We start from the raw sequence: 15,011 nt of genomic DNA on the forward strand, positions 1-15,011 counted from the left end.
ATTCCTAGACTTGTGCAAGTGTGGATGACCTCTTTTTTTGCCATAAGGAGTTGATGCCTGGTCAAAGCAGTAATGAGCCAGTCATCTAAGTATGGAAACACAAAGAATCCTTGCAGTCTCAAGTGAGCCACTACCACTGCCATACATTTGGTGAACACCCTGGGAGCTGTGGTGAGGCCAAAGGGCAGTGCTCTGAACTGATAATGACTGTCTCCCAGCCATAAGCGTAAGAATCTCCTGGATCACCTGTTTATTTTTATATGACAGTATGCATCCTGCATATTTGCTGAGCACATCCACATGTCCTTTTCCAGAAATGGAAGAATGGACTGAACCGTGACCATCCAAAACTTTCTCTTTCAAACAAATCTGTTTAGATTGCCGAGATCCAGAACTGGTCTTCAGTCCCCTGTTTTCTTTGGTACTAAAGAGTCTTGAGTAAATTCCAGATCCTTTCTGGTCTGGGGGGGGGGGGGGGGGCTCTTGGATGGCTCTTTTGTGCAGCAGCTTTTGTATTTGTATGACTGTTTGATCCCTTTAAATGAGTGATAAAGCAGGGATTTTCTTGGAGGTTGAGGAGAAAGGGAAAATGGAATTATATATCCTCTGGATATGATCCTCTGCACCCAACTATCTTTTACCTTTAGCCGGGCTTTCTGGTCAAGGGACAAACGACCCCCAATTGCCTTGAGAGGGGGACAATTGGGCCTCCATTCAGAAGTGCTGAAACGGTTTGCCAAAGAAAGAGTCTCTGGACTCTAGATGTTGCAGGCCTCCTCTGCTGCTAGGGTGTCTGCCATTTGAGTTTCCCCCCTCTGCCTCTTAGGGAAGATACTCCATGAGTGTCTTGGAATAAGCCTTGTGAATTCAGAAGCACATTTTTCCCCCTCACCGGTGGTTCCTAGAGAAGGCTCTATGGGGAAAGGGGTGGAAAAGTGCATGCCAATGGCAGAATGGATCTTTCCATCCTTCTCACACCTGGACAATGTATCTTTTACTTTGGGGCCAAAAAGAGAGGTGCTGTCAAAAGCACTATTGACAAACATAAACTTAAAAGGCCCCACAAACTCACAAAAGTGCATCCAGGTGTGTCTCCTGATGGCTACGCCTGAACTCACTGCCCATGAGGTTCTTTCTGCCACAATGTAAATCAATCTCATGGATGAATTTGATATTGACTGAAGAATTATCAGCTGTGAGGTGACTGAATCCTTCACTTCCTTAGACATGGCTCCTGCAAGGGTATCTGAGAGTTCCTTTATCAGATCCCTTTGCAATCTGGTGAAATGTTCCAGGTAGTTTAGGGACCTCAAGGCAAAGGTCCCTAAAGCATAGACACATTTCCCAAATCTGCCCATGGTCAAGGGACTCCTTGTCGGGGGGATGAACAGGGGAACTTTTGTTGGCTACTTCCTTCCTGGTGCCCTCTGTTATGACCATGGCATCAACAGGGGAGCCCTTGGACCATAACTGTCTGTCTTCTGGAGGAGACATAATTTTGTCAGGCTTCTTTGGTATGGGGTCAATGCAGTCAGGCTCCTTCCACACCCACTGCAAGACCAACTCCAGGAGCTTATCAGCAGGCAGAATCACCCAGGACCTAGATGGGCTGGTACCAAAAGACTCAAGAACTAATGATTCCTCCGATGGACTGCTGGGCTTCCAGCCACCTCTCTGTTTCAGGATTTCAAGGATGTCTCCAAATGAGACATTGGAAGGAGGTGATCATGGGGATCGTCTGCCCTCCTCGGTTTTGGTACCGACTGCCCCTGTGGGAGGGTAAGCTGAGACTCCTGACACAGAGCAGGGGATATGGAAACTGAGGGAATAGGACCAGTCTGTGTCTCGGAAGTTGACAGGGCTCTCTTCAAGGTCCTAAAGGCCGACTCTCCCAGACAGCGATAGGAACCTGGATCTGAAGGGTGAGCTTTCTGATTCCTGGTCCCACCTTGCTCCAAGGAAAGCCACCTTGAGGCTGAAATCAGAGCTGAACTAACCCTTGCCAAAGCTCTGAGGTGCAGAGATGGCTTTGAAGCCCTTGAAGTTGACTGAAACACCTTGGATCCAACAAGGTCCTGGACAACTCAGATCCAAGGACTCCAAACCCACGGAGGGAGTCCGAGGAGGAAGAGTCAAAGGTAGAGTCTTAGATACAAGTGCTTCCTGAGCCAAAACAACTAATGGGAGGCTCTGCGCCGATAGCATCTGTCTCGCTACCCTCTCCACATCTTGTACTGTGAGACTCCTAGAACAGCAAGAGGACTGCCTGGAAAGAGAGTCTGGTCTGTATAGAAAAGAACGAAGTACCCTTGATGGAACAGGGTCCACAGATGGAAAGTACCTTGTCCTAGGTAGATTGACCAGAAAAGAGGGAGAATTGGAGGTCTTCAGAGCCGATGAATTCTGTGTTTTTGGAGACCTCACATCCAAAAAAGTTTTCTGATCCAAAGTAGTACACTTTTCTTTTGTCTGATCCGAGGGGGGTCAGATCCGAAAACTTAATCTTCTTAGATGGATCCAAAGAAACTGTCTGATCCAAAGAAGATCTTTTAGAAACTTTCTCGGAGGTCCTTGTTGAAACCGAAGAAGAGCTTAGAGATGATTTAGTCAATTTTTTTATTCTCCAGAAATAGCATCGGCAAAGGAGGACAGTAGAAATCCTTTCAAGATTAACTTATTTTGTGCTCTACCAAAGCATGGGGGTTAAAGGCATGGCAGATCGCACAACTTTCTTGTAAGTGAAGGGGGCCTAGACAGTAGACGCAAAGAGTGTGGGTGTCAGAAAAAGGACTCTTGTGGCCACATTTCCCACACTTCTTAAACCCTGCTGGAGTGTTATTCAGCCATGACAGGAAAACAACAACAACAATAGAACAGGAAGCACTGTAAATGCTATAGAAAGTTTAAGCACAACAAATGATGGTTGAAAAAACTTAAAATTACACACACACACACACACACACACACACACACACACACACACACATATATATATATATATATATATATATATATATATATATATTTTTTTTTTTTTTTTGAAAAATTTTTTTTTTGAAACGGAAGAAAAAGGGAAAGAGACTATCTCCAAAGATAGTAAGGCTACATTAAAACATAGAGGGTAAGAGAGAAAGAAAAATACAGAGAGATACTAACAATAGTATCTAGATTACACTAGTACAAGATAGAATATGGTTAAAGAGATATTAAAAAGCAAAAAGATACAATAAGTCACACTTATCTAATTTGAAAGCTTGAGAGTGAAATAACCATGTCTTTCACTTAACGGTGGCCAACGATATCTGAGGTAATGGGAGCATGCATTACGGGTAAGGGAGAAACTCAAGGATTTTGGATTGCTACAAGCTTTTACAAGCAGCCAAGTTAGATCCGACATCTAGGATCCAAACCCATCAGTCAAGGATGGAATGAAAATTGACATCAATCAGATCAGATGTTCTTAGTCTGGGGCACTAGAGTAATAAGTGAAGGGTTTGGAGGGAAAAGCCAATTTAGTTTGTAGTCTCTCTTGATGATGTTGAAGACCCATTATCTGAAGTTATATGTCTACACACAGGAAGGGAGTGAGAAAGTCTCCTTAGCAGGAAAGGGAGGGATAGGCCAAGGTTGAAGGGAAAGAAAAGAGAGGAGTGGAGTGGGAGGAAGCATAATGTGACACACTGGCTGACCAGTAAGCAAGGGAGCCATTAGATCCCTTAATGTCTGACTAGGTTTTCTCTTGCAACTTCTCTTAGTGAACATTTTACTCTTCTGTTGGGGATTTTGATCCTTTAAAAAAATCGACCTGCTGTAGAAGGATAGTTACTCTGAAACTGAGGGATAGAGGAAAGAAAAATTTGCTTGAAATCTCTCAGAATCTCACTTGTTTCCTGCAGTTTTTTCAAAAATTTCAGCAGCTGCATGACCAAATAAGTCTTCTCTGTCCAGAGGAGCATCCAGCAGTTTAGATTTGACATCTTCTGGTAAAGACTAACTTCAAACAACAGCATCTTCTAAGAAAAGAGCAAGTAGCCAGAGCCTTAGAAGACTCATCTGTAGAATCATAAATTAATTTAATAGCGTTTCTGGCTAGTTGAATAGATGAGCTGGGCAGTAATAAAATAGAAGATTTATTGTCTGACCCAGGAATGCCTGTAATTAACTTGAACTCCAGATGCTACTACCTTTAGAGGACTATCAGCTAATCTGTGATACGGGCCTCTCCCTTGATAGCACATGCACCTTCTCAGCATCCAGTGTAATCACATCTGAACAGTCTCATACTATTTAGTATAGCTTTCCAGTAATGATATATCTACAGAACCATATTGTGGATAAGCTGGGCATGTTAAGAATATCTTTCAGAAGACTTTGAAGATCCTTCATAACACTGATAAATATTACAAAGAATTCCAGTTTCCATAAAATCATAAAAAATACTATTCATCACTACATTACCCAGGCATAGCAAACAAATAACAGTACTACAGAAAAAGCAGCACAAACCAAACTACTAGGCATCATTACAGGCCGACTTCTGAAGTTTGATCACCACACTGACCATACTATATTCAAAACATATAAGAGAATTCCTTCTTTACACAATATTAATCAATCTACTAAAATCCATACTTCGTAAACTGGAGTAGGGCTACAATAAAATATATAAATTTGCAGCACACTCTACAAAAAGAACACATCACTGCTTAGCTAGATCACTTAAGATCACACGAAAAAACAATCCCTTTCCATAATCAAATTTTACAATCAAGCAGGAGATTCAGTTTATGCAGCACAACAGTGGAATACACTTCCATATGAAACCATAGTAGAAACTAAAGCCAAAGCATTTCTACTTCATCTTAAAAATGACTTAACAGTAACAATTCTCATCGTACACACTGCTGGCTATAAACTCCTCTTATACTTATTTATAATTATTTATAAACCTAAACATTGCAACCATCATTATTCTGTTTTGCACATTCCAAGTAGAATTCCTTCCTTCTTCTTCTTCTTTCGGCTGCTCCCATTAGGGGTCGCCACAGCAGATCAACTGTTTCCATTTCTTCCTGTCCTCTGCATCTTGCTCTGTCACACCAACCACCTGCATGTCCTCTCTCACCACATCCATAAACCTTATCTTAGGCCTCCCTCTTTTCCTGTTACCGGGCAGCTTCATCCTTAGCATCTTTTCCCCAATATACTCTGCATCCCTCCTCAGTACATATCCAAACCAACGTAATCTTGCCTTTCTGGCTTTGTCTCCAAACCTTCCAACCTGGTCTAACCCTCTTAATATACTTATTCCTAATCCTGTCCATCCTTGTCACACCCAGTGCAAATCTTAACATCTTCAACTCTGCCACGTCAAGCTCTGACTCCTGCCTTTTTGTCAATGCCACTGTCTCCAACCCATATAACATAGCTGGTCTCACTACCCTCTTGTAGACCTTCCCTTTCACTCTTACTGGTACTCGTTTCTCACAAATTACTCTTAACACTCTCCACCCACTCCATCTTGCCTGTACTCTCTTCTTCACCTCTCTTCCACACTCACCATTACTCTGAACTATTGATCCCAAGTACTTAAACTCATCCACCTTCGCCACCTCTACTCCCTGCATCCTCACCATTCCTCTATCCTCCCTCTTATTCACACACATATTCTGTCTTAGTCCTGCTGACCTTCATTCCTCTTCTCTCTACAGCATATCTCCACCTCTCCAGGGTCTCCTCCCACCTGTTCCCTACTCTCACTACAGATCACAATGTCATCTGCAAACATCATCCTCCACGAGGACTCCTGTCTGATCTCGTCTGTCAACATGTCCATCACCACTGCAAATAAGAAAGGGCTCAGAGCTGATCCTTGATGTAATCCCACCTCCACCTTAAACGCATCCGTCACTTCCAACGCAGACCTCACTGCTGTCACACTACCCTCGCACATATCCTGTACAACTCTTACATACTTCTCTGACACTCCCGACTTCCTCATACAATACCACAAGTCCTCTCTAGGCACCCTGTCATATGCTTTCTCTAAATCCACAAAGACACAATGCAACTCCTTCTGACCTTCTCTGTACTTCTCCATCAACACTCTCAGAGCAAATGTCGCATCTGTAGTGCTCTTTCCTGGCATGAAACCATACTGCTGATCACTAACCATCACCTCCCTTCTTAACCTAGCTTCCACTACTCTTTCCCATAACTTCATGTTGTGACTGATCAGTTTAATCCCTCTGTAGTTACTACAGCTCTGCACATCACCCTTATTCTTAAAAATCTGTACCAAAATACTTTTTATCCATTTCTCAGGCATCCTCTCACTTTCCAAGATTTCATTAAACAATCTAGTTAAAAACTTCATGGCCATTTCACCTAAACACCTCCATGCTTCAAAAGGTATGTCATCTGGACCAACAGCCTTTCCGTTCTTCATCCAGTTCATAGCTATCCTTACTTCCTCCTTGCTAATCCACTGGACTTCATGATTCACTATCCGCACATCATCCAACCTTCTCTCCCTCTCATTCTCTTCATTCATCAACCCCTCAAAATACGCTTTCCATCTGCTCAACACACTCTCCTCGCTTGTGAGTACATTTCCCTCATTATCCTTTATCACCCTTACCTGCTGCACATCTTTACTAGCTCGGTCCCTCTGTCTAGCCAATCGGTACAGGTCCTTTTCTCCCTCCTTAGTGTCCAACCTTTTATACAACTCTTTATACGCCTTATCCTTAGCCTTCACCACCTCTCTTTGCCATGCACCTCATCTCCTTATACTTTTGTCTACTTTCTTCATTTCTTTGACAGTCCCACTTCTTCTTTGCCAACCTGTTTTTCTGTATACTCTCCTGTACTGCTTCATTCCACCACCAGGTCTCCTTGTCCTCCTTCCTCTTTCCAAATGTCACACCAAGCACCTTTCTAGCCATCTCTCTTACTAGCTCTGCTGTAGTTACCAGCTATTCAGTAACTCTTCACTGCCATGCAGTGCCTGTCTTAACTCTTCCCTGAACATCACCTCACAATTACCCTTTTTCAATTTCCACCATTTGATCCTTGGTGCTGCCCTCACACTCATCCTCCTCTTCTTGATCTCCAATGTCATCCTACAAACCACCATCCTATGCTGCCTAACTACACTTTTCCCTGCCACCACTTTACAGTCTCCAAACTCCTTCAGACTGGCCCTTCTACATAAGATATAATCCACCTGTGTGCATCTTCCTTTACCCTTGTATGTCACCCTAAGCTCCTTCTTCTTGTTAAAATACGTACTCATCACAGACATGTCCATCCTTTTCGCAAAATCCACTACCATCTGACCTTCTGCATTCCTTTGCTTAACACCATACCTACCCATCACTTCCTCATCTCCTCTATTCCCCTCACCAACATGCCCACTGAAATCTGCTCCAATCACCAGTCTCTCACCCTTGGGTACAGTCATCACCACTTCATCCAACTCACTCCAAAATTTTTCTTTCTCATCCATCGCACACCCAACTTGTGGAGCATAAGCACTAACAACATTCATCATTACACCATCAATTTCCAGCTTCATAAACATCACTCTATCCGATGCTCTTTTCACCTCCAAAACACTCTTAGCATATTGTTCCTTTAGGATAATGCCTACGCCATTTCTCCTCCCATCCACACCATGATAAAACAATTTGAAACCGCTTCCAATACACCTAGCCTTGCTCCCCTTCCATCTAGTCTCTTGCACACACAACATACCAACCTTCCTTCGGTCCATCATATCAGCTAGCTCTCTCCCTATACCAATCATACTGCCAACTTTCAAAGTTCCGACCCCCACTATCACAGTCCTAGCCTTTACCTGCCTTCGGGCATGCCTTCCCCCTCTTCTCCTCCTTCGGCCAACAGTAGCCCAATTCCTTCCTCTCTTTTCAATTTCCATACTCTTCATATGAACATATGTGTACATACTCTTTTGTTCTTTCTCAGCAATAACTTTCTGTATTATTTCAAACTATAATTTAATGCTACCACTCAAATGGACACCTCTACTTAATTTACTCATAAAAGTGTTACTTATTCAAACACAGCTGGACCTGAAATGCTTGTTGGCTGTAATGAGCTCATAGCAACTTCAATGTGTATAAATGAAAGGGTGCATCTTCTGCTTAAAGAGTATCACTCTGCAAAGGCATTTGGGGGTTGGGTAACGATATAGCAAAGCAAAAACGTAGGTGTGTTTATATATTCATACACAGCTAAGGCAACTGTATTTTCCTGGCCGATTATCATATATTTTCAGTTAGTGCACACAGTGTTGGTATTCTGTGAAAATTGTCACCACAGCTATCACAAACAGTTCCGCTTGCAGTAATATTTGAACATATCTAAAATAGTCATTAGACTTCACTGCAAATGTACTGACAGCACATCAAAACCTGTAATTTATGACTGTAAGACAAAGTTTTTGTTATACTATCTGGTAGCAGAACTGTTTGGTATCTACTTCTCTGAAGTACAGGCTAACACAGAAGGCCTCTGACTAACGAAGTTTGCAGACGACTGCAAACTAGGAGCCATAGTCAAGTCCCCATATGATGTGGACATCCTACAGAAGGGCCTCACTGAGACAGATGCCTGGTGTCAGAGCCATGGCCTCAAGCTCAATGCCAAAAAGTGCAGTGTCATCCCCTTAGGTAAAAACTCTGTACCCATGAACTACCACATAGGCAGCAATCTACTTAACACCAAATGTGTGATATAAGAGACCTTGGGACCCAGGTGGACAGTAGCCTCTCCTTTGATAGTCACATCGCCACAGTAGTCAGGAAGTCCTTCTACGTGGCACACCTCATCATAAAAGGGTTCTCATCCAGGAAAAAAAGAGGTCATTGTTTCCCTCTACTCGTCACTCATTAGACCCATTATAGAGTACAACGCCCCTTTTGGAATGTACCTCATAAGACATCTGCAGCAGCTGGAAAGGCCACAGAAGTACCTCACAAAGAGGATTACTGGCCTCAAACAAATGCCCTACACTGACCACCTCAAAAAACTCCAGCTTTACTCCGTAGCATATCGCCTACTCCGAGGTGATCTCTGCTTAACATATAAAGGTATGTCAAACCCAGAGCTGTTGGACATGCTACACCTAAAGAAATCCCAATCCCTCCGAGCTACATGCTCTAGGGACCTAAACCCTGTCACCACAATAAACAGGACACACTGGAGGGATAGATTCCTGTCCCAGAGACTTCCTATACTCTGGAACAAGCTACCCATCTATGTCAAGCAAAGTTCTTCATTAGCACTCTTCAAGAAAAATCTTGATGAGTGGATGGGAAATAGGAAATACACCCCGGGGATCACTTCTGTGTCTCTGCTGGACAGTGGCACAGGAAAATAAATTTCTTGGGTGGCGTAAGCTATGGAACCTTGCTGGCTAGGCTTACGTAGGCCCTTGGGCCGATAGCCTAGTACCTACCTATGAACCTATGTCAGTTTTTATACTGATAGAAAAACAGGCAAGTGTTGTAAAGGTACAACCAGATGCACTGCATACCTGAATATTTTTCTCTTTTTTACTTCTGAATATTACCAGTTTTAACATTTTTGGTTGAGTCATATAGCACTGCACACATGCATTAACCTGAGCTGATGACAAGAAGGAAAAATATTTGAAAAAGTGTATTAGAAATATGAGGTAAATGAAAGAATGGATGTTGACAAGGTACAAAGTCAGTGAGTGGTTAACAAGACATTTGCATTTCAGTTGTAATATAAGAGACATGTTAACTTGCATACAATGAAAATTACCTAATAACTTACCTTATCTTTTGAAAACATTCAATTGCTGACAGGAAACACTCATCTCTCACTAAGGAGTACCTCTGTCAAGAAAAAAAGAATTTATTAAAAAAACAAAACGCTTATTTTTGTAGCAGTAAATTCCTGACTTAAAAGGCAGTTAAGGAAAAAACTGTTGGGGAGCTGTCTGTCAGACTGAACTGGTTGTTGTTGTTGTGTCTTTCGGCTTTTCCCGGTTAGGGGTCGCCACAGCGGGACTCCAGTCCGCTAATGACCGGTAGTTGATTTTTACATGCCGAGTTACCAGCCCTGACACACAATCTTCAATGAAGGTACGCCCATTCACACGTCTGCACGCAGAAGACGCTCTAGCTGAGAATCGAACCGGACAGCGTCTTACTGTGAGGCGACAACGCTACCGCAGCACCATCACAATGCACTGAATTGCTGCACCAGGCTATGGGATGACAACCTGGAAAATGCTGAACATCTCACCTGGTGTTTAGAATAACTAGCTGTAAATGAACAATGTCAAACAAAGCTGAGTCTGAGTTCTGCAATCTTCATTTTCATACTTTATATCTGAGCTGTACAAGGAATCCTGAGCCTTTTATTTAATCTATTTAAATTTACATTTTTATTTAATTAATAAATAAATCTGTCTGCCTGTTTAACTTAGCATTTTTTATCCCCATAATGCACAACCAAGTATTCTGGTTCCCAGTACACTTACTTTATCTGAGTAATCCATTTCACTTCACCACTATTTTTTCTGAAAAAACATTTCTTTTAACTTCATCACTATATAAAATTGTCTTCAGTTTTTTTTTTTCTCCCCACAGTCATTCAAGCTTACTGGCCCTGAATGTACATACATTCAGTCCCAAGTTCTACAACAATGACTTGTTCTTAGTTGCCTTAAACATCAACAGCATTCCCTCTCTCAGTCATAAATAGTGCAGTAAATAAATGTCCAAGTTCTTCAATTTATCTTTATTCATTTAAACCATCATACTGTCCTGGAATAGAACATTTATATCTCTTTGTTTCTATGAATACGTCAAATTATCTCACCAAACTCTAGCTTACTGTCAATACAATGAATAAAACTGTTACGTGATCGTGACTTTACAAAACTTATCAAATTTGATGTATTAAGTGTCCCCTGCAGAGCAATCAGACACACTTCTGAAACAATAGCCTATTGCCCATTGTTATTCCTAAGCACCAAAAGCTACAACTCAGCAAGATATTTCCTTCACCTTCATAATCTCGATGTTCAGTGTTAGGTATTTGTCTTGGACACCAGCACTGTATCACCCATACCTTACAAACTTTCATTTTTGTTCTTCACACATGTATCAAAATACCGAAGTGCCTACCTTTTGGAAATTCAGAATGATCTTCTGAGTCTACAGTTATTTCAGAAACACTGATCAGCATATATGGTGTAAAGGGCCCTTTAACCATGATGCTCTATCTGTACATAACAAATAGCAGTACCCAAACAATGAATGCAGTCCTACACCTTGCTCCAAGTTGTACTATCCCTCTACTAGACTTTTTATCCAACCCCCTTTTGGTATGTACCTGTCCAAACAGCTGGCATAACCTGGACGCCCACAATAATTTCTTACTAACAAAATCAAGGACTTAAATCATAAAAACTATGTCGATCATGTCAAAGCCTTGTCCCTTTTCTCTGTGTCATACAGGATACTCATGGGCACACTGCTTTACGTATACAGCCTCAACAGACCCTATCCTGTCAGAACTACTACACATTCACAAGTCCAGTGCAGGCATAAACACCTCTTCATGAGATCTAAATCTCTTTTGCAACAAAAATAGAACATGTGGGTGGGCAAGATATGTATCACAGAGAATACCATATCTTTGGAATTATGCTCCTCTCTACATAAATACTAAACTACATACATAAAACTAAAAAGCTAAAAATACTGCACTGATGACTCCTGACAACATCCCTGGATGTATCTTAAAAAGCATGAAGCATGAGGTAGCAACACCCCTAAAACACTACTTAATCTCAGCCTCCATACAGGCTTTGTATAAAGGGAATGGAGAACAGCTACAGTCATTTCCTTGTATAAGGAAGGACCTTAGACAGACCCAAAATAATTACAGATCCGCAAGTCTGACAAGTCCCATATGCAAAGCCATGGAAAGACTTAGCATGGAATTAATCAATCAGGACATATGGAACCTCCAAACACTGAACTGTTCTCATTTTGTATTCGTCAAGAGCAGGTCATGCTTACTCAACCTGGTGGATTTTTTCTGAAAATGTCCCCAAAGCAATGGAGAAAGGCAAGATGGTATATACCACATACCTCAACCTGGCCACAGCTGACACAATTTCCCACTGGGGCACAGTAGAAAAGCTAAATAAACTGGGAATAAACCCCTATGTCACCTGCTGGATTTCCAACTGGCTGACAGATAGGATGCAGATAATAAAAATAGGGGAATTTACCCCCACAAGAGACCAGTCAACAGTGGAGTCCCCCAGGGTTCTGTACTGGGACCTTTCCTAGTTGGCATTTGCTTTTTTGAAGTAAAAGACAATAGCAAAATAGTCTGGCTGACTAAATTTACAGATGACTGCAAGGCAGGAGTAGTCACTGAATCCCCAAATGACTTAGCCAACCTGCAGGAAGTTTTGTCAAATAACTGCCCTGAAACTAAATGCCAGCACATGCATTAGTGTATCCTTTGTGAAATCTTCTACTCCAAGGCACTACCACATTAACAATACACTCCTAAGAGCTGACCCAGCTCTTCGGGATTTGGGAACTTGTGTGGACAGTGACCTAACATTTGACTAATATGTGTTTACTGTTGTAAGAAAGTCCTTCTATATTGCACAGCTTATAAACAAAGGGATTGTGTCTAGATCTAGGGACATCACTGTCCTCCTTTATTCAGCCCTCATTAGGCCAGTCATTGAATATAATGCCCCCTTTGTCATGTATCTATCCAGACACATACAAAAATTGGAATACTCAAGAGAGATACTTTACTAAAAGGATACAAGGAAAGGTGGGAGGTTGGCATAGTGGTTAAGGTGTTCACCTTATAGACACAAGGTGCAAGGATTGATTCTCATATAGGGTAATTAGCCAGGCTTTGAATGGCCCACAAGGCAGTTAGCCTGGTACTAATTTATGAACATATTTCCTGGGGAGGTTGGCATAATGGTTAAGGTGTTTACCTTACAGACACAAGGTGCAGGATTTGATTCACACATGGGGTAACTGGCTAGGCTTAAAATGGCCCACAAGGGCAGTATGCCTAGCACTAATCTATAAACAACATACCCTACATGTTCCAACTCAAAGCTCTGTCATTATACTCTGTATAATACAAACTGCTAACAGGTGACCTGTTTGTGGCATAGAAGGCATCCTCCAACCTATTACTAATGGAACTACTGTACATCAGCAAGTCAAATGACATCAGAAATACTCGGTTTATGGATCTAAACCTCTTCAGCAACATCAGCAGAACAGTTTGGAGGGACAGGAATATTTCACACAGGATACCACTGCCATGGAAAAAAAGACTCCCCATCTACATAAAACAAGTTTATCCCTGCCCATTTTCAAGCGCAACTTATATCTATGGATGGGAAACAGAAAATTTACCACAGGTCTGCCCCCATAGTACTAACTGACAGATGCAACTCCTAAATGCTTTATCCCATGCATGGGTCACCTCAAATTATCTATGTTATGATCCCAGTTATTCTCACTAGGGGTAATATATAATTATTGACCATGGGATGGGTAGGGCCCATTTATAAACAAACAGGATAGGTTATTTTGAGCACAAAAATTGAAACTGGCTAGGCTTAAAATAGCTCACAAGGACAGGTAGCCTAGCACTAACCTATGAACCTCTAAAGCAAAGCATTTCCCTTACACTATTCAAACATATGGATAGATAACATATAGATACATAACATACACTAAAATCTAAATACAAAGCATTGCCATGTAGTCTTGCAGCCACTTTAACAATATCAAACATGAATAACTACATGTTGGCAATTTCACTCCAAATATGGGAGTCCCTTCCAAATAAACTAAAGAGAATCAACTCATACCCTAAATTTCAAATTCTGTTCAAAAATACCTACTAAAAGATGCAAAGTGCAACCACTTCCATCTACAGGAATCACTCTGAATCTCCCTTTATACTCTGCATTCAGTTCATGCAGACTCTCTCTCTTCTTTTCTCCCTACACTAACATTTACTATTCACCCTTCAATAATTCTCTTTCTAACTACTCTTTGCTGTTCCTTCTCTAACTCTCTGATTTTTCTAACTCACACATTTCTGCTCTTTATTCCATGGGGAACTCTGGTACATCTTGATGTAGGTTCATAGGTTGGTATTAGGCTATCGGCCCTAGGGCCTATACAAGCCTAGCCATAACAATTCCCTGGCTATTTCTTCCCACAATATTTACTTCCCCTGGACCCCTGTCTATCAGGGTGACTGACGTGATCCCCGGGGTAAATTTCCTATCTCCCATCTAGTCGTCAAGGTTCCTTTTGAAGACGGCCAAGGAGTCATTCTGCTTGACATGTATGGGCAGTCTATTCCAGAGTACAGGGAGTCTCTGGGTCAGGAAACTATCCCTCCAGCACATTTTGTTCATTGTGATGACAAGGTTTAGGTCCCTGGAGCATGTGGCTCTGATGGATTGGGATTTAAATGTAGCATGTCCAACAGCTCTGAGTTTGACAAGGCCTTGTATGTTAAGCAGAGATCACCTCCGAGTAGACGATATGAGACAGAGTATAGCTGGAGTTTTTTTAGTCGGTCAGCATAGGGCATCTGCTTTAGGCCTGTGATTCTTTTAGTGAAGTGCTTCTGCGGCCTTTCCAGTTGTTGCAGATGTCTTGTGAGGTACATACCAAATGGGGCTTTGTACTCTATGATGGGTCTAATGAGGGATGAGTACAGTGGGACAATGACCTCCTTTTTTCTGGATGAAAAGCCCTTAGTGATGAGGTGTGCCACATAGAAGGATTTCCTGACCGTTGTGGAGATGTGGTTATCAAAGGTGTTCCTAAGTCTCTTATCACACTTTCAGTGTTTAGTGTACTGCCACTTATGTGGTAATTCATGGGTACATGTTTTTTCCCAAAGGGGATAACTATACATTTCTTGGC

At 41.8% G+C, this 15,011-nt stretch overlaps 1 protein-coding gene across 4 annotated transcripts in view; it reads right to left on the bottom strand.

The window, feature by feature from the left end:
* ALS2CL (ALS2 C-terminal like) overlaps positions 1–15,011 on the bottom strand; it is a 2,758,770-nt gene that overhangs the window by 268,744 nt on the left and 2,475,015 nt on the right. For all 4 annotated transcript variants that reach the window (XM_044065874.1, XM_044065873.1, XM_044065871.1 and 1 more), the window contains one exon: positions 9,829–9,890. In XM_044065874.1, the coding sequence (XP_043921809.1) occupies positions 9,829–9,890 (62 nt within the window). The remainder of the gene's footprint in view (positions 1–9,828; positions 9,891–15,011) is intronic.

This window comes from Protopterus annectens, chromosome 3.part0 (assembly GCF_019279795.1).
Source record: "Protopterus annectens isolate FY-2018-M chromosome 3.part0, PAN1.0, whole genome shotgun sequence".
NCBI lineage: Eukaryota > Metazoa > Chordata > Ceratodontiformes > Protopteridae > Protopterus > Protopterus annectens.